Source organism: Alligator mississippiensis, chromosome 6, assembly GCF_030867095.1.
Source record: "Alligator mississippiensis isolate rAllMis1 chromosome 6, rAllMis1, whole genome shotgun sequence".
Classification (NCBI taxonomy): domain Eukaryota; kingdom Metazoa; phylum Chordata; order Crocodylia; family Alligatoridae; genus Alligator; species Alligator mississippiensis.
In genome coordinates, this window is record NC_081829.1 from 40,583,509 (window position 1) to 40,605,961 (window position 22,453).

General features: G+C 43.8%; 2 protein-coding genes across 2 annotated transcripts in view; both read left to right on the forward strand.

Moving 5' to 3' along the window:
• CHAT (choline O-acetyltransferase) overlaps nt 1–10,869 on the forward strand; it is a 56,025-nt gene extending 45,156 nt beyond the window's left edge. The window contains exons 13-14 of the mRNA XM_006270175.3: nt 3,441–3,578; nt 6,885–10,869. Of these exons, the coding sequence (XP_006270237.1) occupies nt 3,441–3,578; nt 6,885–7,154 (408 nt within the window). The 3' untranslated portion in view covers nt 7,155–10,869. The remainder of the gene's footprint in view (nt 1–3,440; nt 3,579–6,884) is intronic.
• An 887-nt stretch (nt 10,870–11,756) lies between these two features.
• C6H10orf53 (chromosome 6 C10orf53 homolog) lies at nt 11,757–17,069 on the forward strand. The gene is made up of 3 exons (XM_006270169.4): nt 11,757–11,932; nt 13,764–13,883; nt 15,574–17,069. Exons 1-3 carry the CDS (start codon nt 11,839–11,841, stop codon nt 15,636–15,638), a joined length of 279 nt encoding a protein of 92 aa, XP_006270231.1. The 5' UTR covers nt 11,757–11,838; the 3' UTR covers nt 15,639–17,069.
• Nucleotides 17,070–22,453: the final 5,384 nt, after the last annotated feature.

The window sequence follows — 22,453 nt, forward strand, 5'->3', positions numbered from 1 at the left end:
TACACAGCCCTGAAAAAAACCAAGAGCCCTACCTCATAAAACAAACAGCAGTTTAGTGATTTTGTTTTCCCTTGCTAGGGCTTACCAGCAGCATTGCTATCTTAAATGTGGAGCCCTAAAATTCAATTTAGCACAGTTTTTTCTTGTGTGTTGACTCACAGTTTATTTCGTTAGCCTGTCTCGGTTGCTCTTCAGACACGACATTGATCTATGTTGCAAAAATGTCATTGCTAACAGCCTTATAAATCTTGTGGGATTGCAAAATATTTCTTTTGATCACCAAGTCAATTTCCTTCAACAGGAAAAACCAGGTAACCAGTACTGTGCTGTATGCTCATCTTCCCTCCATCTCTGACCTGTGTGCCCTAATGCCCATACAGACCCCCTTAAAGAAGGTTACGCTTTTTCTTATGACAAACAGTACTCCCTAGACCTTGCATCATTCACCCACTCATATGTTATTACAATACTTCCCTTAAGAAGAAAAAAAAAAATTCTCATCTTTAAGTCCTGCCATTTTGCCTTCTTCCCGATTTCCTAGACCTTCCAATCCTTTTGGGGTCTGTACCTCTTTGGCCATCAATTCTGATTGAAATGTTCTGCATCTAAATAATATATCCTTCCTATAGTATTTCAGATAGTCCATCGGTGATAAGCAGGGATCCTGGTTTTCTCCAATTAAAAATTGCAAATTCAATGATTAAAAACCCCAAATCCGTGATAAAAAATAAAGGCCCCCCACAGCCCCCACCCCTCACCCAGTGTTGTGGAGGGGAGTGCGGGGTACCAGCAGTCTCAACAGCCCTCCTAATGCCCCTTGCAACAGCCCCCAAGACATGCAGACACAGACACTGACACCCACCCCAGCAGATAAGTGTGTGTGGGGGGAAGGGGCAGGGCAGGGCAGGGGAAAGGGAAGGTGCTGGGTAGTAGATCAAGAAGGCGGGGAGTGTGCCCCTGTTCCCACTCCCAGGAGCGGGGCCAGGGGGTGAGGGCAGGGGTGCCACTCTGTGGGCCACACGCATGCTGGCCTGACAGGAGATTCGCACACAGACGGAGCCATCGCAACTCTGCCACTGCACCCTGTGCTACCATCCCATGGCCACGCGCATGGCTTTGTGGGTAGGTGGCACAGGGCACAGCAGCAGTGCAGTGGCAACCACTGTGTGCAGGCCACATATGTGCCACCCAGCCGGGAGGTGAAACAGGGGGCTTGCATGCAACGGCATGCCCTGCAACTGTCTGCACAGCTCCACGGTGGTGTGGGGTGGTGGCGGCTGCATGCAGGCTGGGGGGGCTTTGTGGGCAAGCGCTGCCACCATGGAGCCATGTCCTTTACCCCTGGATCCTAGAGGTAAGAGGGGCTTGGGAGTTGTGGGGCAGGGCTGGGGAAGATGGTTGGGGGCTGACGGAGTGCAGGGTCCTGCCAGCTTCAGGCGGCACATCGCAGCTGGGAGCAGGGCCAGGGGGTGAAGGCAGGGGTGAACGCTGGCACAAGCGGCCCCACAGGTAGGTGGCAGTGGCTGCCCGTAATGGAGGTGATGGCTGCTGCCTGCTAAACCTCCTGCTGCTGCCATGGAGCTATGCCCGGAGCTGCACAGCTGGTGGCAGCAGTGCAGGGTGGTGTTGGGGATGCCTGTGTGCCACCCAGCCACCACCATGCTGCCACTGCTGCCCAGCAGCTCACTGCACAGCTCCAAGCATGGCTCCACAGCGGCAGCGGGAGGTTTTGTAGGCAGTGGCTGTCACCACCATCATGGCCCTCCAGGTAAGCAGCAATGGCCGCCACGTGCAAACCAAAGCCCCCACCCTCTCCTCCCCCACCCCTCCATCCCTTGCCATGGCTGCAGGCTGGCCATGGAGCTGTGCTCCAGCTGCATGTGAGCTTCCCTTCCCCTCTCCCCTGGGCATGTGGCCGGGCGGTATGTGTGCGGCCCGCACATGGCAGGTACCACCACACTGCGCCTCACATCACTTGCCCACAAAGCCCCCCCACAGAAGGGCACCCCTGCCTTCACCCCCTGGCCCTGCTCCCAGCTGCAATGTACTGCCTGGAGCCAGCAGCACCCCGCACTCTGTCAGCCTCCAACCATCTTCCCCAGCCCTGCCCTACAGCCCGACTTACCTCCATGCTACAGGGGCGAAGGGCGAGTCTGAGCCTGAGCCCAAGCCCCGCCTCGGCTGCCTCAGAAGCTCAGGCTCCACCCTCCCTGCTCTCCCTCCCCCTCCAGCCAGGGCTGGGGGTTTCCCCGCGCTTTTTGCAATTGGCTCTTGCAGGCTGGAGCTGTGCCAGCCTGCAAGAGCTCATTGCAAAAGTGGAGAATCTGTGGATTTCTCTGCTAAAAAGAGAAATCCGTGTTTTCTCCGATAAAAACAGGGAATCCATGGTTTTCATCATTTTTCTGTGGGAAACGGGAAACTGGATCCCTAGTGATAAGTAACAGCAGTAGTGTAAATAGGGTGGAGCAAGCAGGGCACCAGCCCTGGATGCCACCTGTGAGGGACACCACAATTGTCCCCCCATGTCTCTTTGCCACAGCAGGGGCAGTCCTGAACTGTCCCTGCCTGATCATAGGAGCCAGGCAGGGTACCACGACACCAAGCAGTGTATCTTGGGGACAGGTGGCAAATGGGGAGAGCAGAATGGTATCCCCCCAAACCAGGGAGCCTTTGCCAGAGCAGGAGCAGCCTGTATGTATTGGAGGCATGAGGGAGGAGTGAACTAGGCAACGGGGTCAGCTCCCAGCGCCAGAGTGGAGTTGAAGCTGCTACAGCAACAGCAGCAGTAGCTGGGGAAGGTAAGCCTTCCTTTACCCTCACCCATGTCTGCTCCCTCACCCCATCTACAATAGCTGGCATATCCCTGTGCTTCCAACCCTCTCCTGCCCCTGGTGCTCAGTGAGCTGACTATGCCTCTGAGTAACAGGGTTCTGTCCCACATTAAGTCTACACATTTCCCACCATTGGATAGGATTCCAAAACATTTTTTGATGGTGTAGCTCATTCAGATCACTACCTGGGCACTTGTTCCCAGAGGATATGATACACATTACATACAGAATGGTTGAAAAGTGTGTTTGTTATGGTACTGTAGAGCTAACATTTTGGATGTGTGATCAGAACCTTGGAAAAACCAAATTGCTGGCCCTAACAGAATCCAACCAAGACTTGCAGTATGGTTCAGGGTGGTGGCCAGAGGCATAGCAGGATAACTCTGCCAGGGCAACTACAATGCATGAGCAGCAGGGACTGCGGGGGCCAATTGCTGCGCTGCAGTCAGCTGTCACTGTGGTGGTAGAAGCTATATTCTAAGTGATTTTCAAATACCTTCCGGACATTATTCTACACAAACCAAGGTTCTTATCTCTAACCAAGGGAAATCATAGCAACAGCTGAGCACATTGTCAGTTTAAGCTTGTTTTCTGTTCTATTGTGCATAGGCTATTACTGGAATGGCAATAGACAATCACTTGTTAGGGCTAAGAGAGATGGCACGGGAACACTTCAAGGAACTGCCAGAGATATTTATAGATGAGACATATTTGACAAGCAATCGATTTATCCTTTCAACCAGCCAGGTAAGTGTTGCAAATTCACTAATCTTGCTATACCAAGACTTCCTGTTAGAGAGCTAATTCGTTTATAGTCAGCTGATTTTATAGTTCACAATGGGAATGGCAGCTTTGAAACAACTTGAGGGTGGTATGAATAGCTGTGAAACATTTTCATTACCTGATTTTCATTACCAAGTGTTTTTCCATAGCCAAATTTACATAACAAAAAATGGCTGAATTTTCACTTCTCTCTATCCCAAAGCTTTCCCTGGCTGAAGCCTAATACTGAACACAAGAGCAAGAAAAAGTATTTTATATAAGAGCCTTGTGCTTCCATTCCTTCCACACTAGGTACTTCCTTATGCCATGCCCTTTTAAAGGCATCAGCTCCACTGAGAATTCTTTCTTCCACTGACAACACTGGCACCAAGCAAGATATACTACCACTGTGAAGGAAGAAAAGCCAGGAAGCATGGGCAAATAATAGCAGCTGCATTTGAAATATTGGGGCCAGGGCCAGCATAGGTTTCACAAGGCCTTATAAATGCTTCAAATATGTATGAAACCCTGTTTAATCTTTCCTCGTCTAAAAACGTTCCTACTTCCACACTCTTAAGCCAACACTAGCTGCCTGTTAAATGACTGGGACATTCTCTGTATACCTGTTTATGAAGAGTTAATTTATAATCCCTAGTAGAGATCAAATGGGCAATTCCACCAAATAGTAAATAATGAAAAAGGCAGCAGTACAGAATCATATTCAAGAGCTTTAATTAGAAATTGAGAGGAAAACTGGGCAAGACAACCACTAGAAATAATAATGAGGCTATTAGAGCCCCATAACTGTTGGATACATATGTAAAGGAACCGTGCAACCACACAGCTAACATAGGCCAAGGCCACCATTGGCTCTGTCTGTCCACAATATACAGAGTACATAAACAAGAACAGATTATGAAGCGTATATGAAGTTCTAGTATCATATAGCTGCCCGCATCCTTCAACTGTAGACTGTAAGTGTCAGACATGCAAGTCCTGATCTGAAAGCCAGCACTTAAATTTACAGACAGTGCACAGCATCGTGAAATGATCAACAGTCACTAGTTTCTAGACTGAGCATTTTGAACAATATAGCCATCCATACAGGAGTCGACAAAAATTGAAAATTAAATATTTCACCACATATAGTATCAGCTTTAATTAAATTAGAAAAAAAATTCCTAACAATTCATTTGCTGAAATGCTACTTCAACCTTATAGATCTGTGAGTGTGCAATAAAAAGATCTGATAATATTGTGCTGTAGCATAAAACCTTAATAAGTAATTTGATCTTGTCCTAATGTTTGTGGGCTTTCAGACATGAGTGAATGTAACCAGAATACCACGGCATAAATTCTCCAAGAAACCATCCATGAGCAACGAATGCTTCTGAATAGCTCTATGGCCTTCGGCTGTTGCACAGCAAATTTATCTGACAATTCTATGACTCTATTAGCAGGACTCTAATGGCTTGTTCTACACCATTAAAAAGCCAAATGTCATTTCTGAAGGCCCATGTACACAAAGTCTGAAATATATAAATCTCAAACAAATCTTAAATTTTCTTCTGTAGAACGCATAATGTCATAATTATATTGAAATTGTAATAGAAACCCAGTTTCAACTAATAGCTGAATGCATTAAAATGCAGTTTTTATGTGAACTCTCAATATTAAAAGTTAAAAACTGTGCAAATATTATATTCTATAGTTGATTAAACACTTAATATTACAAGTTTAAACTAACCATGAGGTAAGGAATGGAATGCAGTCCTAGTAACTAATAGCCACTGGGGCTTCATTACAGTTAGAAAATTGGGGGGTTAGGTCAGGTTAAAAATGGCCTCCTGATTTAAGTCAGTACTTAGATAGATGCCAAGAGCCTGATCTAAGGTAATTCAGGGTAGGGGGAAGGACAGGCAGGACTGGGGCAGCGTGGGAGTGCAGGGAAGTCATAGAGGAGTTGGTGCAATGAGAGATGCTCTCCAATCCTGCCAAAATCTCCCTGCCCACTCCCGCCCCTGCCCCATCATCCCCTGATGTGACTGAACTGCTCCCAGTCCCACAAACCACTCCCTGGGCAAAGTTTACCAGCATTCAACAGTGTTGGGAGCCTAACAAAAATAAGGTAACATGGGGGGCGGGGCAGGCAGATGGGAAGGGTTGGTAGGATAAGGGGGCCTCTCTCTCCTCCCAACCACAAGCTATTTTTAGACCTCTAACCCCAGACAAACCACAACCCCCAGCAAACCAACTGCCCCTTATCTTTCCCCCCACAACTTGTTATGATCAGCTTACCACACCAGTCCCTTGCACCAGTCCCAACCAGCCCCACCCCAGACTCAGAAGGCACCAGTCACCCCTGGGAGGGAGGTCGGTTCTGGGGCTTCCCCAGGTGCCCTGTGGGGGGTGGATTGGAACTCCCCCAAAGTGGGCCCAAAGTGAAGGGCTCCAATCTACCCGCTCAAAAACTGGGGAGCATCCCCCAGCATGATTTCCCTCTGCTCCCCTCTCCCCCTCCCATTCTGAAAACAGTGCTGGGGGCAGGGCTGGACTGTGTCAGTCTAACCCTATTCCTAGCACACACAGACACAAGTTAATGAAGGTGCTCTGCTTTAGAGCGCCTTCATTCAAACCCTGCTGTAATGAGGATTCAGATTGTCACAGGATTGGGCCCCCTTAAAATGCTCCACAGTTGTCCACTTGTCATGGCTGTAGAGCACTTTGAGGGCCAAATCAGGCAAAAATTGTCACTTTTGTCTGCACATTTAGTGTACCTTCATGGTACAGTTTAATTAGATCAGTTCAGCCATTTTTGACCATTCTAACCTACCTGGAACTTCTGCACAGTTCACACTTAGATCAACCTAACTAGGGATGTTAGTGTAAGGCTCACACATGGGCAAACTAAGTTAGATCAGGTGGCAATTTTTAACATGATTTAACCTCCCCCTAACCTCCCTTAACATCCATACCTACCTTAAAGGTCTGCGTAAAATGAGAGAATAAATGAAATTACAGTCTCATATTGAACCCAGTTTTCAAACAGAGCAAATCACATCCAAGTTGTGCATGGAAATTAATATACAGAATCTTATAGACATAACTGGTTTATCTGCCAAAATGCCAGTTTTTGTCTCCAGCTCTGAGATCTGGACTTCCCTTTCAGACAGTATTTGGTAAGGGAATCTGCTGTTTAAAGTATTTGTGGCTTTTTCACATTTTTCTTTACTATCGGTTAAATTACTTCAAGGGCAGTTATGAATTTTTCCCCTCTCTCTCCACAACCAGGTTCCAACTACAATGGAAATGTTCTGCTGTTATGGGCCCGTAGTTTCCAATGGTTATGGTGCATGTTATAACCCACAGCCAGAGCATATATTATTCTGCATCTCAAGTTTTAAAGGCTGTAAAGAGACCTCCTCAGTCACATTTGCTAAAGCTGTGGAAGAAAGTCTCATTGAAATAAGAGATCTGTGCAACAAGTGCAACTCTGCTGTAGCAAAACCACTGGCTAAACAAGAAACTGCTGCAAAATGTCATAATGACCATAAGCTCTAACCGTCCATGTGACCTGAACTGTTTTCTTTCCCCTGCCCTGCAATTATTTTTGAAGCTATTACCAGAAACATTTCATTGTAGAAGAAAAACATGTTTTATTTTGGGTATGGATGCTGCCAACATTTATCTAGAAAATAAGCTAGAAAAGCACTGAAGTTTCCAGTTTTTGCCCAATAATCAGCAATAAGGTTTGGTTTGATTAGCTTAACAGAAGATGACAATGATATGGGTACATGCTAGACCATCACTTCTTTTCTATCAAATATCTAATGAGTTTAACTGTTTTAGTGTGGGACATGAATTAAGCATCAAAAGTGTGACACCAAGACAGTCTGAAGGGTAGTATTTCTTAGCAAATCTAACAGATTCATGCATAGTCTTGCAGGTTTTGCATATAAGCGAAAACAAGTTCCCATATGTTTTTTCACCACTGAGTGCTACATGCAATGTGCTATAAAGTGAGTGCTGTTAAATCTTTAAAATTTTGCTTTTGCTAAGTACTTAACATTACCATAGTATTTTCTATGTACAGGGAATATCATTAGCCGTGGTAATGTTGCCTGTTTCCACAAGCAAAATTGTATGGTTTTTTTGAATGGTGACTGATGTTTAGTTTTATAAACACCCACAAATTGGAAGTAAATTCTGACAGATGCCTTGAAAGATGATAATATTGCCTAAGTTCCTGTTCATAAATGTTGCAAAAGCATTATTAACCTGTATTTAAACCCAAGTACTGCATCATCAAACAACTGTTCCTAGTAAAAGCCAAAATAGTAACTGACATTTGAATTGAGGAGTTCTACACTGATAGCAGAATATCTTTTGCCCTAAATTAATTTACTTCATTATATCCTTCTATAACTAAGTGACATTCAGCCCTTTGTGCCCAGCATAAGGCCTGCATATCTCTTATTTCCACATTTTTCTCTACACAGGAATGATTCACTGTGACTAGCAAGAGTCATATACAAATTTAAGAAATTAGAGTGCTGCAAAAAAAGCAAACATTTAGAGTTGCTGTGCAAGATGAGGTAGTCCCCATTATATGAACTACAGACATGCTCAAAGTTTGAGAGTACGTATCAGTCATTGCAGCTTCTGATCATCCCATTTGTTTTCTTTTCTTATTTACCATTAAGGTTACCATATTTCCAGTTCCAAAAAAGAGGCCACCTGTTGAGGGGACACCTCACTCCCAACCCACAGCCCCCTGGGGCCCTGCCAGCACCTCTGACTCCCAAACAGCAGCCCTCCGTCCCTGCTGCTGCCCCTCACTCCCAAACCAGCCACAGACCCCTGGTCCTACCAGTGCCCTCACTCCTAACCCACAATTCCCTGTCCCTCCAGGCCATGCTGATGCCCCTCACTCCTGATGCACAGCCCCCTGCTCCCTGCAACCCTGGGAAGCTGCCCCCTTCCCAACCAGGCCAGAGCAGGGTGATTCTGATTCATGTGGGTGGCAGGAGGAGGGAAGAGGAGGGGAAGCCTGTGACACCCCCTGCCCTGGGGTGGGTCTCTCACACTATGCCAGGCGGCCTGGCCATGCCCTTCCCTCCCACCTGGGCAGCGTCTCCTGGTACCCTCTGCAAGCTTGGGTACCAGCCCAGGTGCTGCAAGCCCAAACACAGAGCTCCCCACTTCCCCGGCTGGCTGAATGGGCAGGCACATCCCCTCCTCCCTCCTGCAACCCCAGTGCTGCCAGGCTCTGCCCCCCCCCCCAAATCCCTCTACACACCCCCACCACACACACCTCTCAGGCAGCCCCCATACCCCAGCTCTCCAACCCCTGCCCCCCACAGACTTTCTATCAATTTGGCTTGACAGCAGCCATACTGATCCCTGTTTGCTTTTCTTCCCACCTTCCTTCTAAGTTTCATTATCCTTCTTTCTGACTGAAAGATACAGCTGTGTCTGGAAAAGTTCGATCCTGAATGTTAGGACCTAATCCAGCTCCCATAGGAGTCAATTGCACAGCACAGGTGTAATTAGGCAGCAGGGTCATTTTCCAGGTTTTGCTTAGTTCAGAGGTTGGCAGTGGTAAGTGTATAGACATTCTTGGGCTTTTTTGCAGAAAAAAAATGGCTCTTCTGTAAGTTACACTGGTTATCAGTGAAGAAGATCTATCTCTTGGGCTGCACATGCAGCAATTCAAAACCTGGCAGGCAGCTATTGATAGCCTGCCCCCTTACCAGGCAGGGCAGAGGACAGGCTGTCAGGTAATAGGCTCCTCTAAGGGCAAGGATGGCTCAGGAAGAAGCTCTTTAGTGTCCCTTGGCTGGAGAGCTCACCTGTGTACTCGACCAGTAGAAATGAACCTCCACATGCAGCCAATAGCTTGATATTCAGACCAGATAAAAATTACCACATAATAGTCCTTTACTTCAAGTCACAGACAGAATAAAATAAATAGCAAAAGAGTTCATCACTTGCCTACTGATGCAAGGTAACAGGTGTTTTTCAATTTTTTCTTACTGTTAATTGACAAATTGCAAAATATGTAGTCAGGATTCTTTCAGTTGACAGAAATCACAACTACCAATCCTTGCTGATTAAAGATCATTATTGTAGGTCTAAATGTTTTTACTGACGATTTGTTTTTAACATCACAAGTTTGTAAAGTGCCATTTTGACATGCTGAATGAACTTGGTCCTTGCGTGGCAGGGCACTTACCCTTATCTACACACATGCTTAGTTACTGAAGTGCTGAGTACCTTGCGATGCACAAGAAATGCAGAATCAGCCCAGATGTGGTTGAATTTGAGATTATACTCAATATAAACAAGAGGAATAAAATCAGAGCAAATATAACACAATATTTCAATTATCAGTTCCAAAATATATTTTCTGTCCAGCCTCTCAGTTAACAGAATCATGTATCTCCATGTTAAATTATGCTTTGTTGCGATGCAATATTTTAAGGATTTCAGGAAATAGTAGTTTCTGATGCTTAAAAAAATTGTTAGAGACTCATAGAATAACGTCTTGTTCCGCAGCTTTGAAATATATAATCTCAGCATATGCGTATATCCGAAGTGAACATAAATCTATTAAATATCATTTACCTACAAAGCTCTGGAATTGATTGCTTGCATTTTGAGAATTGTCATTGGCAAAATTAATAGAATTACATGAATATAGTAAGAAGCAAGGATTTACTGCAAATATATTGAAATCCATGTATTCACTGGAAGATGTAAAGTTTAACACAGTATGGACATATAAATAACACACACATACAAACAGTCATAAGGAGCTGTTTTATTTTACACACACACACACACACAGCTGAGCCCAAAAGCTTGTAGGAAGGCATATCTTATTTAAATGAAAAATACTCATGAATCTCAGTATCCAAAATGGACAGAACTGAAAGAAGTCTTATTTCAGCATGGTGATGCATACTGATGATATATATGGCTGGCCTTTGACAGCACTGACAGAAAAAAGTACAAGAAGACACAACTGAATCCTTTATGGTGTGTTATTAGAATATAAAGTGAATATTTTAGTGATATGTTTATTTTTTTAAAACAATAGAGATTTATGGCAAATGAAAATGTATATATCTTGTGTCCCAATTCTGCTTTAGTTGTAGTTTATGCTGTAAGGAAACAGAACTGAATCTCTCTAGGCTGCTACATAATTGAACTGTGCACGGGCATTATAATGCCAGAATATTTCAAGAGAAATCCATGACCAATAAAAAGCATTCCCAAGAAAAGACCTGCTTGTGCTTGCTTCAATCGCAGACACACTGTTTCAGTCTCTTCAGATATAAGCAAAAGTGGTCTGAACCTGGATGCTGCCAAGGGGGCACGGGTAGCATGGCCCAACATCACACACGACACAATGCGCATTTTGCTCCAGAGAGAGAAACTACAAGTGTTAGGCCCCTGCTACGTTACATATATTACACAATTCACTGGGGACTCATGCAATAATTGTAAACCAGGCACATGTGCAACGTTATCCTCAGGATAAAAATGGTGCTCCTGCTAGGAAGAGATGTTAACAAGGTTCTTTGGGTAGATGCGATCACTTTTATTAGACCAACTAAACAGTTGCAAAAACTGTTCTTTGCAAGTTGTGGGGCACAAACACCCTTCTTCAGGCAGAGGGAGAGTCTGCTGGGGTGTGCGAGCTCTCTTGGGTGGAACAGAAGCCAATAAGGGGGAGGGGGAAATAAATACATTTTCCAACTATTTAGTTGGACTAATAAGAGATCACATCTACCCAAAGAACCTTGTCTTCCTGTGTCCTTAGACCAACACGTCTACAACCAGCGCCCTGAAGTGTAACACCCCTCTAGCCGGTCCCCGCCGCTTCCATCCGAGCGCGCACCGGGGCCCCTGCGTCGCCGCCCGCTCTGGTCCACTGAGGAGCGGGGCGGGGGCGGGGGCGGGCCGGCGCTGGCTGCTGAGAATCCAGTTTAAAAAACCCAAATAAAACCTACAACAAACCAGGCAAAAAAATCTAGTCCAAAAAGCACAACGCCGCTGGCCCTGCGGCCGGGCTCGGCCCGCGCAGGGAAGGACTCCTCCTCCGCACCGGGCACCGCCTCAAGGCCAGGCCCGAGGAGAGGCCCTGCTCCGCCCTCCTGCCCTCAGTGCTGGGGCTCCTCCCCCGGCCCGGCCTGGCCCGGCCCGGCCTCCCCGCCGGGGTTGCTAGGGCGGCGGCGCCATGCCTCGGCGCGCGCTTGTGTCGCTGCGCTTCGGCCTGTCCCGGCGCTGCGGGCAGCTGGCGCATTGGACCGGCCGCCTGCGGGGCCTGCGAGGTGCGTGCGGCCGGGGGTGCAGGGCCCCGCTCCGCTCTTGGCCCCTGTGGGGCACGCCGGCGGCCCCTCCTGCCCGCAGGCCTGGGCAGAGCCGACCCCGGGCGAGGGCACGCGGGCTGTGTCCAAACGAAGAGGGGAAGAAGAGGTGGGGAAGAGCCCTTTAAGGAAAGGCCCGGACCCACAGTAAAAGAACAGACCCAAAAAACTAGCAACGCAGCCTAAGAATGTGTCATAATTCTCAGAGGAGGGGAGTACTTATGTCTGCGGTCCTGTCAACCCATGCGTCTCCAAGCTGCTGGCAGTGGCTCAGCACCCCTTTCCCCAAATGGTTTCCAAGCAGCTGCTGCTCCGCAAGGAGCCAGGATCCCCTGGGCCAGAGTCCTCTCCTGCAGCATCTCGAGCCCTTAAGTTACGGTGCTGCAATCATGGTGGGCACAGTCAGCTCCAGTTATGCTAACCAAATTAAACACAGAGCAATTAATGGAATTAGAGATGAGAAGGTGGCACTTCTGTCCACTTTTCCTGAAACAAAGAGTGACTAGAGCACAGACAAGGAAAAGACCCAATTCACATTAATTAAATATGTTCTTTTAGAGGTTTACTGTAGGTCTGCACTCCCTCAGCAAGGCCTTCACTGAACAAAATTGTTAGAAATTAGCTTTCATTTTTTTTAGTTGATAAGCAACTGATGCTAGGCTCTTATCATAGTGCATTTCCACTGCCAAGAAACATATCCAGAATAAGATGAAAAAAAGGCAACTTACAAAATACATGAAAATCCAAACCAATCCATCATGTTGTTTGAATTGTATTACTCAAATTCAGCAAGACTGAAGGACGGCTGGTTAAGACAGCACTGTGTAATGTGCATTAACACACCAGGATACTCTATTGTGGGAAACCAAATAGACCAGGGGTGCTCAGCCTCCTGCCCACCAGCCAAATGTAGCCCATGGGTTCTTGGAATCCAACTCACAGGGCTTCCCCCAGGTCAGGAAATTTGGAGGTGGAGGAATAGTAGCAATTAGTATGGCAACCCTTCCCCTGCCAAATTGCCACACATCAAGAGGGCCCACCCCATGGGGCTGGTCCACACCCCCCCCAATTGGACCATGCCCCCTTTTCCCCTGCAGGGCTGAGCTGCCCCCTCTCCTCCCAGCAGGCTCTATCCAGCCACTGCTCCTTCCCTGAGCACTGGATTAGGACCACCAGCTGGATCCAGCCTGTGGACAGAGACCGCACTGCCCATCTGGACTACTGGGTGGGGGGGGACGACTGAAATAGATCATAAAGATTTTTTAAATAATAATTTTTTGGCTTAAATGGAGAGTTGGAAAGATAAGCAGAGACCATGTTTCATCATAATTCTCAGACAAATTCAGAAAAATCTCAGAAAAATCATATTGTCGAGAAAATCACAGGATCCGTTGTACATGTCACACAAATACAGTTACCTGCTTAGTGCTCCAACTGTACAGTAGTATCCTTTTAACATTTATTGGATACTTTTCTTTCAAAATTGTTTGTAGATACTAGAGTGAAAAATTAATTCAGTGTACTCCTTATGACTACTATACCAGCCAGTAGCTTATTTAAGTGCATAGCAAATGTCTTGCCTTTTAAAATGAGATTAGAACAGAGGAAGGGTGGAGTAGTTCATTCAAAGGTGACCCACTAATGTAGTAATCATGAAATTACAAATTACAACCACAACTTGTAAGGAATTTTGTACAATGCTTTCCTGCATTGCACATTATTTTTTCATGCTTGTCATCATGAACAGTTAAATTTAGAAATACCAAAAGAAGGCTGCTTTTCTGGTCTTTTGTAGCTGTGCTGGAAGCAGATGGACATCAGGTTATCCTAGAAGAGATGCCAGACTGGAATGTTGTAGAACTTGTAGTGAATGGCGAAACTGTGTTCCAGTGCAATATTAAAGACCTCGACTTCGGTAAGTACCAGACTTTCTTTGCTGTACTCTTCATTAGATATTACTTCATTCTGAAATTAATGTCAAAAGTTCTGTCTTCTAAATTGTCACTTTAATTAATATTAACATTAATGCCTATCAGTTTTTCAGTTCTTTATACATAAGCCATCATAAAGTGCACATAAGAGAAAAGATTGTCCATTGGTTAGGGCACTGCTTGGGAAATTTGGGTTAAGTTTCCTCCCTTTGCAATATTGAGCAAATCACTTAGGTTTACATTCAAAATTTATTTAGGTGCCCAACTTCCATTGAAACCAATGCAACAACACCTTTTGGTTCTAAGTCTTAGTCTCTCTATGTGCCTAGGGTCTTAAATAAGGATAACAGTACTTAGCTACTGCACAGAGGTATTGTAAAGATTGTGAGGCACTCAGATACTACAGGAGTGGGGAGTATAACATTCTTTTCTTAGATACAGTAGCTCCCTTAAAATAATAGGAAGGTGGTACAATTATACATAAAGACATTTCATTATAGATTTAATGAAGTCACATTTAGGTTGGGACAAAGGAGTTTCAAAAATCTGCAGCAATTTAAAACAGGAAGCATAGCAGAATGTTCCAAGTGAAGCTGCAGAATACTATAACTGGATCCAGTAACCTGTGTTAGAGTTTGGCCAGAACATGAGAATTCATTTTATTTTCAGCCTCCTCAGCTCTACTCAGAGACTGCAGGGCAGGAGGAGAAGCAGAGAACTGGAGTGCTCAGCTTTCCCATCTACTTTGCAGCCAAGATGGGTGAGGAAAGAGAGAGGCAGGGAAGTCCAGTGCCCCAGCTCTTTGCTTCCAGAATATACAACTGCTAAACCACCAGTGAGGCTGGAGTAGGGTAGACAACAAAGTGGGAAGTGGAGCCCCTCACTCAGCATCCTGTAGCCCATGAAAGACACGTGTCATTCACACTTTCTCCCTGCAGAGATAAAACTGAAACCAACAAGGTGCTTTTGGGTTGGGCAGCCAGGAAGCAAAAAGATTCCATTTCATTTCTCCCAAAAGTAGAATTCTTCTGGAAGTTCTTTCCAACAAACAATTTGTATTTTTTTCTTTTTAACTTTGTCCCAGTTCAGAATGAATTCCACTCCCCTCACCTCCAAAACATGAAAGTTTTACAGTAATTTCCATTTTCTAGCCATCCCTGTCTCAGTGTAGTAACACAATGGACATTGTTAATAACTACCTATGGCAAGGACTTCCACTTTTTTTTTTAATCTGAAAAGATGTCACTTTCAGTACTCTCTAATTCCATTTTGGGCATTGATTAAATACCGTCTCCTCAGGAGGAGTGCCTTCTAGCTAATGAATCACCGATAGCTTGCAGCATGCACTCCCTGTAATATTTCTGTATTTTGTGACATTCTTCAGTGCAAGTAGTTCTCAGTCTCAGATTATGCAGTTAAACAAGATCAATCCTGCTTATTTTTTGGACAAAATTGACGGAAAATATTAATTCTTCCGTTAAATCCAGGTTTATTTTGGTTTCTTAGTACGGCCACATTTTTAGGGACTCACAAGAGGTAGATTTAAACTAGGTTCAGGTACCTAGTTTAAAGGTAGATTTAAACTGGATTGGATGGGAGAATTTAACAGAATATGATATGAAACTAGGAGTAGAATTCTACAAATATTTTATAAGTGTTATTTTTTTCCTTTAGGAGGTGATGGCAAGTTGGATCCACTTTGTGAAGAAGCCAGAGTAGCAGTGTTGAATGCCTATTGATTATCAGGCACATTTCCTCTCTGTCCCTGGATTATATAGATTAATTATAATAATTTTACAAGGTATCAGATGTCAGACTACAGGTAGTTCTATACATTTTCATACCTCGTAGCAGGTTTCTACATAACTGCATTGAATATTGCCATGTGTGAAACAAGAATACTATCTTCTTACAGAACTATATACTTACTTAATTTTAATGATTCCCACAAGTTTCTAATACATTTATTTACATCAAAAAAGTATTCTAGCTTATTTTCTATAAATCTTAGATGGCTAATATACGTTGTTTTACAGAAAACATGAAAACCCGCGTCCTAAATTAAGACCAATTTAGAATTAAGGCTAAATTTAACTACACTGTCATGCAGTCAATAGGCTGGATTTATTTTTAAGACAAAGTGATAAATCTGGCCCTTAATACTGCCCTATGAAAACCAGAATCTTTTCACTATCATTGGCCACCCATAACAAACAGATTAATTTAATCACTGACCACAAATTTGGAGTTCCTTACTCAAACATACAGAGGTTGTATCAGCTCCACCCGTTTTAATAGCTAGAAACATTTTGTAGAGAAAAATATACTTTTAATTTTGTACCTACCATTAAGATTCAATGGTCTATCAGTTTTTCTTGGGTTATTAGACACCAATGTAGGGAAGGAAGATGGGAGAATAACATTATTATAAACTCAGGTTAAGGTTGCTTAGATGACCATAACTGAATATTAATCTATTTCTGAAGTTTGTGGGACAATAGTTCATTGGTAACTCAGATTTTCTGATTCTCTAATTTTTGTTAATTTCAATACATGTTTTCAACCTCAACTTCACTTTACAATTTTTGGCTCAGGTTAATACAGCTGTTTGCCAGTAGTTCTTTGCCAGGATGCTGGTATTCTTGAAAGGTTGTTTAGTTCATGTCAGAAACAAACCAAAACAAACCAAGCGTATTTCCTTCCTCTGGAATAGAACTCCTTGGATCATCATTTGTATCACAGTGCAACCATTTCAACAAAATGTACATGATATTAGACATCCTTAGGTATTAGTAGGTAGTACAACTGCAGTTTCTAAGAACATGGCTATGACGAGACAAAGGCTGGCTGTTATAGAGCTAGAGAAAAAGCCTATAACTCACAATACCTCCAACCAACTTTGGTCTGCAGGGAGAGGTCTTAATTACAAATGACCAAACTACATTGACTTACAGTGTGGATCTGAAGCAAAATCATGAAACACTGTCAAAATACCACCACTATGTCCTACTATGGTCCCTTACTAATAACTCAAGGATGCCAGAGGCTCTGAATAACCTATTCTTCAATAAGTGGTACAAACTAAACATACCAGTCACTAAATTGTGAGAAGCAGGAACTTTTTCTTCAATCTTCTGAAGGAACAATAAAGACAGCACTTTTGCTTTCTATACATTTGAGACTTTTTTATTTAAACTCAGAAGAAGCACAGTAGAAACCCACTAGTATCTGTACAAAGTTATATATACAAAAAGCTATTAATAGTGACACAAATGACAGATGTTCTGCCCTTAACAATGATCACTATGAAAATCTGAGCCCTAGTCTTACATTTTTGTCCTCTCATCTGACCTGCACTTGCTAGGAACAATATAAAAGCCCTATAGAGTTCCCCCAGCTTAGGACATATGGAACATATGGAACGTACGTACAAGCTGTCTTTAGAGGACCCTCTAGCAGACATGCAAGGTTAAAGCAATAGCAGCACAGAAAGCTGGCTAAGTTTCACTGGGAGTCATTGCATCTCCTGGAGCAGCCCAGAATCAGGAGGGCACAGTGGTGCCTTTAAACTACCTACCCATGTCTTCTGGTCAGCAAATTCTGCACTGTACCTCTTAGCCTGATTCAACTAATTATTTAACCACAAAATAATCCTTTACAGAATGGAAGCCAGATCCCACAAGCACGCCTGGAACATCTATTGGACTTGGTAGAGTTTAGGCATATAGGCTATGGACAGAAATTACACATAAACTGGTATAAGTGATAGGAAACTGGTTTAAATCTGTAACAACAGAAGTTCAGTGCACATGAACTGCTTTCAAAATAGCTGAAATTAGTTTAAGATAAACCTGGATGGATGTAGTATCAGACTTAACCAATTTAGGTTAAATTGGTTTATTGAATTTCTGTCCCAGATTCCCTCCAGATTCAAGTTAACTTGCAGTCCCCCAGTATGCCAGGAAGCTTTGTACCTTCCTAGCAAACCCCTCGTCACAGGAATAGGCAGGCTAGCCTTGGCCCAAGCTGTCTGCTCCAGTTGAGCAGAAAGGCGTGCTCTAACTGCCCCCTCCCCCCCCAAGCTTCTGGCCTGGGTCACTGCAGGCAAGTGGCTGCATTTCCAGAATCAAAAGTGAATGTCTGTTAACTTGCTAATTGGTTCAATCTACACAGCTTAGACTAAACTGTGAAGATTGAATCAATTCAGTCTTGGGTTTTTTGACTGTCTGTACTTAGCCATGGAGGGCACCTATATATGTGCCGGATGTCTGCTCTGATGCATGCTAATTAGCATGTCAGAACAGAATCAAGTTTACTGGAGCGTGCTAATTAACACACTCCAGCAGCCTTCATGTCACATCTATACAGCATTCTTGTGCTTCAAAATGGCGGCAGGGGCACTGTAACTAAAGCTCACTTTAACTAGAGATCATAGGATCCCAGCAAGGTAAACATCCAGATGTTTTTGAATGCCTTCAAGAAACATATGGATGTTTATCTTGCTGGGATCCTATGATCCCTGCTGACTTCCTGCCCCTGGGGCAGGAGGCTGGACTTGATCTTCCGAGGTCCCTTCCAGCCCTAATGTCTATGAAATCATTGAACAAGCTTTAGTTCAAGCACCTCTACTGCCATTTTGAAGCGCAGGATGCTGAATACATGAGACACTGCAGAGCCTCTCTAATTAAAGCCCCCCACCCCTCTACCCTGCTTTCAAAGCAGCTCTTGGAGCCACTCTAATTAAAGCACCTTCCCCCACCTTGGAGCATGTGTATAGATGCCCAAAGATTCTGCCAGAGTGGGCCCCATTTATCAGTGGGCTTAAAATGTTCTACTATATACAGTAGACAAAGATGGAAATGCCAAAGAATGCATCAGACTACATACAAGTAAAGAAATTTTGAAATATTGTACTAAATTCAGAGTTGATATGATCTTTTGCTGTACTATGGTATGCATAAAAATGCATATGGTATAGTGTGAGGAAAACTTAAAAGGATCTGCAGAAACCCCATCATTGTTTACTAAGCAAATCCTTTAGAACCATATTTTCAGCTAAAACTTAGTAGTGGTTGGCTTCACAAAAAAGCAACTGTATAGCACCATCCTGAGAATCTGATTCTTCATTCTTTGTGCATCCAACCAGTCACTGATGCCACACGGGTAACTATTGCTGGTAAGTTGATCACAGGTCTCATCGACATTAGTGGAAGTTGAGCCTCCTTTGACAGAATGGGATTTGGGGAATGAAAGGATTCTGGGATAGAAAAGAGCTGTGATAAATTTACCAGAGATAAAAAGGTAAAGAAAGCATTGCACATTAAGAGACTCCATAGATTTCTCCAACTCAAAAGGGATTGCAGTAACATCATCCAAAGAAATGATGTACTAGTAGCAGAAGCTGATGCACTAGTTCCTTCTAGAGCAAGACCAAAAGTAATCAAATCTGACTAAGAGTTTGATGGATTTAGAACTTGTAAGAACTTAAACCCTGTTTTTGAGTGTTTTTTTGCCGCATGTAGGAGATCTCCTGTTCCATTACAAAAGGAAAAAAAGAAGTGCCACTTTATTGTTTTGGAGTAAGGGGTTCAAATCCTCAAAAGTATTACTTAATTGCCATGGTATCTATGAGTCCCTGGATATTCTGTGCCTATTGAGATAGGTATTTAGCATGGATATTTAACTTCTGAAAAAAAGATTTGAAAACAAAGTAATTATTTTGAAGTCAACTTCATTTTTGAAGTGCCCCATAGATAATAAGAGCCATTTGAGAATGATTACACAAGGACATTTTGCTTTTAGATCCTCTCCACAGTGACTTTCACGGTCTATTGTAAAAGTCAAATCAGGAGGAGGGACACAACAGCAGTAAATTGTGCCAGTAGTAGCCCAACTAAATTGCTATGCAGCCTTTGTGTCTTGACTAATTGTCTCATTAAGACACATTTCTGATCCCCGAAATGGATCTCAAGTATTCTTAATCACTGAAAAATTTGTACCATTAAGGGCCTCTCCCTCCTGTCCTCAATACTATTTACAATGGAAAATACACAAAGATCCTTGTTGATTGCAGCCCCACTGGTGCACTGTTGGCAGTCAAGTGGTGCTAATGGCACAATAACACAATATAACTAAAATAGTTAGCCTTTTAGAGTAATAATCTTGTATAACATGATTATGCTATATTGCATGATTTTCCTCATGTTTTGCAAATGCTTCCAAAAAATCTGACAGTTTTCCAGTAATTTCTCTAAATGGGAAGGTTGGGGGGAAGGAAGGGATTTAACAACTGAATTGACAGTTTTCCCATACTTGACGATTCTCAAAACTGGGAAAGCAAGCGTTGCTAAAATTTTTAACGTTTGTTGAATAAATCATTAAAACAACTTTAGCAAGCATCGGTAACAAGCCCACTCCAGTCACTTCTTTCACAGAACTGAATATAGAGGCTTTTGGTTTGCTGGGAGTTTGAGGTTTTTGATTAGGAAGCACTGGAAAGAATCTGCTTATTAACTCCTGTTAATGTATAACCTGTTCAGGATGAACAGTATTGCAAATGATGGGCACCAGCTTATGAGAGCATGTCAATTTTGGCCACCATCTGGGGTTGCACAAACTCTTGCGGTTGCACAGCCATTTGAGAATGATTGCACAAGGGAATCTTGCTTTTAGATCCTCTTCGCAGTGACTATTAATGCAACACTCTCCTTTTGATATTCTTTTGATTATCATACATCATTTTTCCTGGTTCTATTACAGATTTCTTGTGTGATCTTGGGAAAGTCATGTAACCTGTATCAATTTCCTTGTGAAAATGTTAATAATGTCCCTCTACATCATATGCTGTTGTGTTCATATGTTGATGCAACACTCTCTCCTCCCCCCATGCACCCAAGATTTAAAGCCACAAGTAGTTTTAGCACTGATTTCACAGAATTAAAGGAGCACAGTCATTTAATTTCTTCAGGCAATGAATTCCCAAGCTATTCCAGTCATGGCCAAAAAAACCCAAAAATCCCCCAAACAACCCTGCCAATGTCAATGAGGATAATTTCATGAAATTTACCTCCTCACAGGGTGCATCTATATGTGCAATTAATGAGTCTGAATTTCCTGCACAGTAGATTCAGGTGCAATAAACTATATCCAGGCACATGTCTACACATGTGCCCAGGTTGAAAGTAAATTTAGCCTAGCAGGAGCAGTGCAGTCCAGGGCTGCTCTTGCCCTGCTCTGCCCCCTGCAGCAGCCAGGGAGAACTTGGGGTCCAGCTTTGGGCTGGCAGTGGGCATGGGCAGGGTTGGGGAGGATCAGGCCTGGGATGGGAGGGAGCTGTCCCTGGCTGTGTAGGCAGCTCTGAGCCACGTCAGCATGACTCAAAGCTCCCCCCAGAGCCATGGACAGCTCCCTGCCTGCCCTTCAGAGCTCAGGGCTAACTCCAAGCTCTGTGAGGCTCGGAGCCACCCCTGGAGCTGAGAACGGCTCTTCCCTGCCCCCTGGAGCTCAGGGGTTAGCTTCGAGCTCCATGCAGCTCAGAGCTGTCCCCAGAGCTGGGGACAGCTCCTCCTCCAGCCCCTGGAGCTCAGGGTTAAGCCAAGCAGCCGTTGCAGCTCCCTGCTGCCTAGGCTGACCAGAAGCAATTTGCTCCCAGGTCAGTGTCTACACGTGTGCTTCGGTGCACTAGTTTAAACTGCTGTTTTCTGGTACTTGTATCTGTCTTAGTAATTGCTGTGCGCATGTAGATGGTGATGTTTTACTGCACACGTTAGATTAGTCTAATGTGCAGTAAACTGCACATGTAGACTTGGCCACAGAGGACTAGCAATGGCACATATATCATTTCCATTTCAAATGGTCTATAAACTTTGTGACAGGGGTGCTTTCAGTTCATATAAGTAACTCAGGGGAAGCCTACAGGAACAGATTGTTTGCTCAAACATCTCTTCTGTTTATTTTGTCCATTAAAGTTACAGTATACCTCACAATAATCACTTATCACCCATGAGTCCCATTGTTAGTTATTTACTTGGAAAAACAGAAGAAAGATAGCTGATGTTGGCACAGTTCTGAGGTAGTGTTTAATCAATTAAAGGGACATTGTTGGAATGTGGTGTTTTTTAAATGATCTGTTATCATCATCCTCTTCTGTTATTTAGAGTCCAAGCAGGAAGCCTATTTTGCTTTCCATATATGTTAGAATATTACTTTTTGTGCTGCACTCAGGCAGTGAAACAAGTCAGGGATGTTTTTTTCTTTTGATTATCATGCATCATGTTTTCCCAGTTCCATTACGGATATCTTGTGTGATCTTGAGAAAGTCACATAACCTCTATCCATTTCCTTGTGTGAAATGTTGATAACACTCCTCTACATCACACGCTGTTGTGTTCATTAAAATGCTTTTCAGTTCTCTGATGAAAGGCATTTTGTAAACACTTATTTACACTGAAGTGCTGCAGTAATTGGGGTGCAAATACTACAGGAAAATGCTTAGCACAAAAAGCCTCCATTTCATTACATGGGGGAAAAAAAATCACACCTTTTTAAAAAGATG

Bases quoted from the DNA above. Each gene is read 5' to 3' on its own strand.
- C6H10orf53 (XM_006270169.4), top strand. From the start codon at position 11,839: ATGCCTCGGCGCGCGCTTGTGTCGCTGCGCTTCGGCCTGTCCCGGCGC. The intron at 11,933-13,763 runs GTGCGTGCGGCC...GGTCTTTTGTAG, and splicing joins CCGCCTGCGGGGCCTGCGAG to CTGTGCTGGAAGCAGATGGA. The intron at 13,884-15,573 runs GTAAGTACCAGA...TTTTTCCTTTAG, and splicing joins TATTAAAGACCTCGACTTCG to GAGGTGATGGCAAGTTGGAT.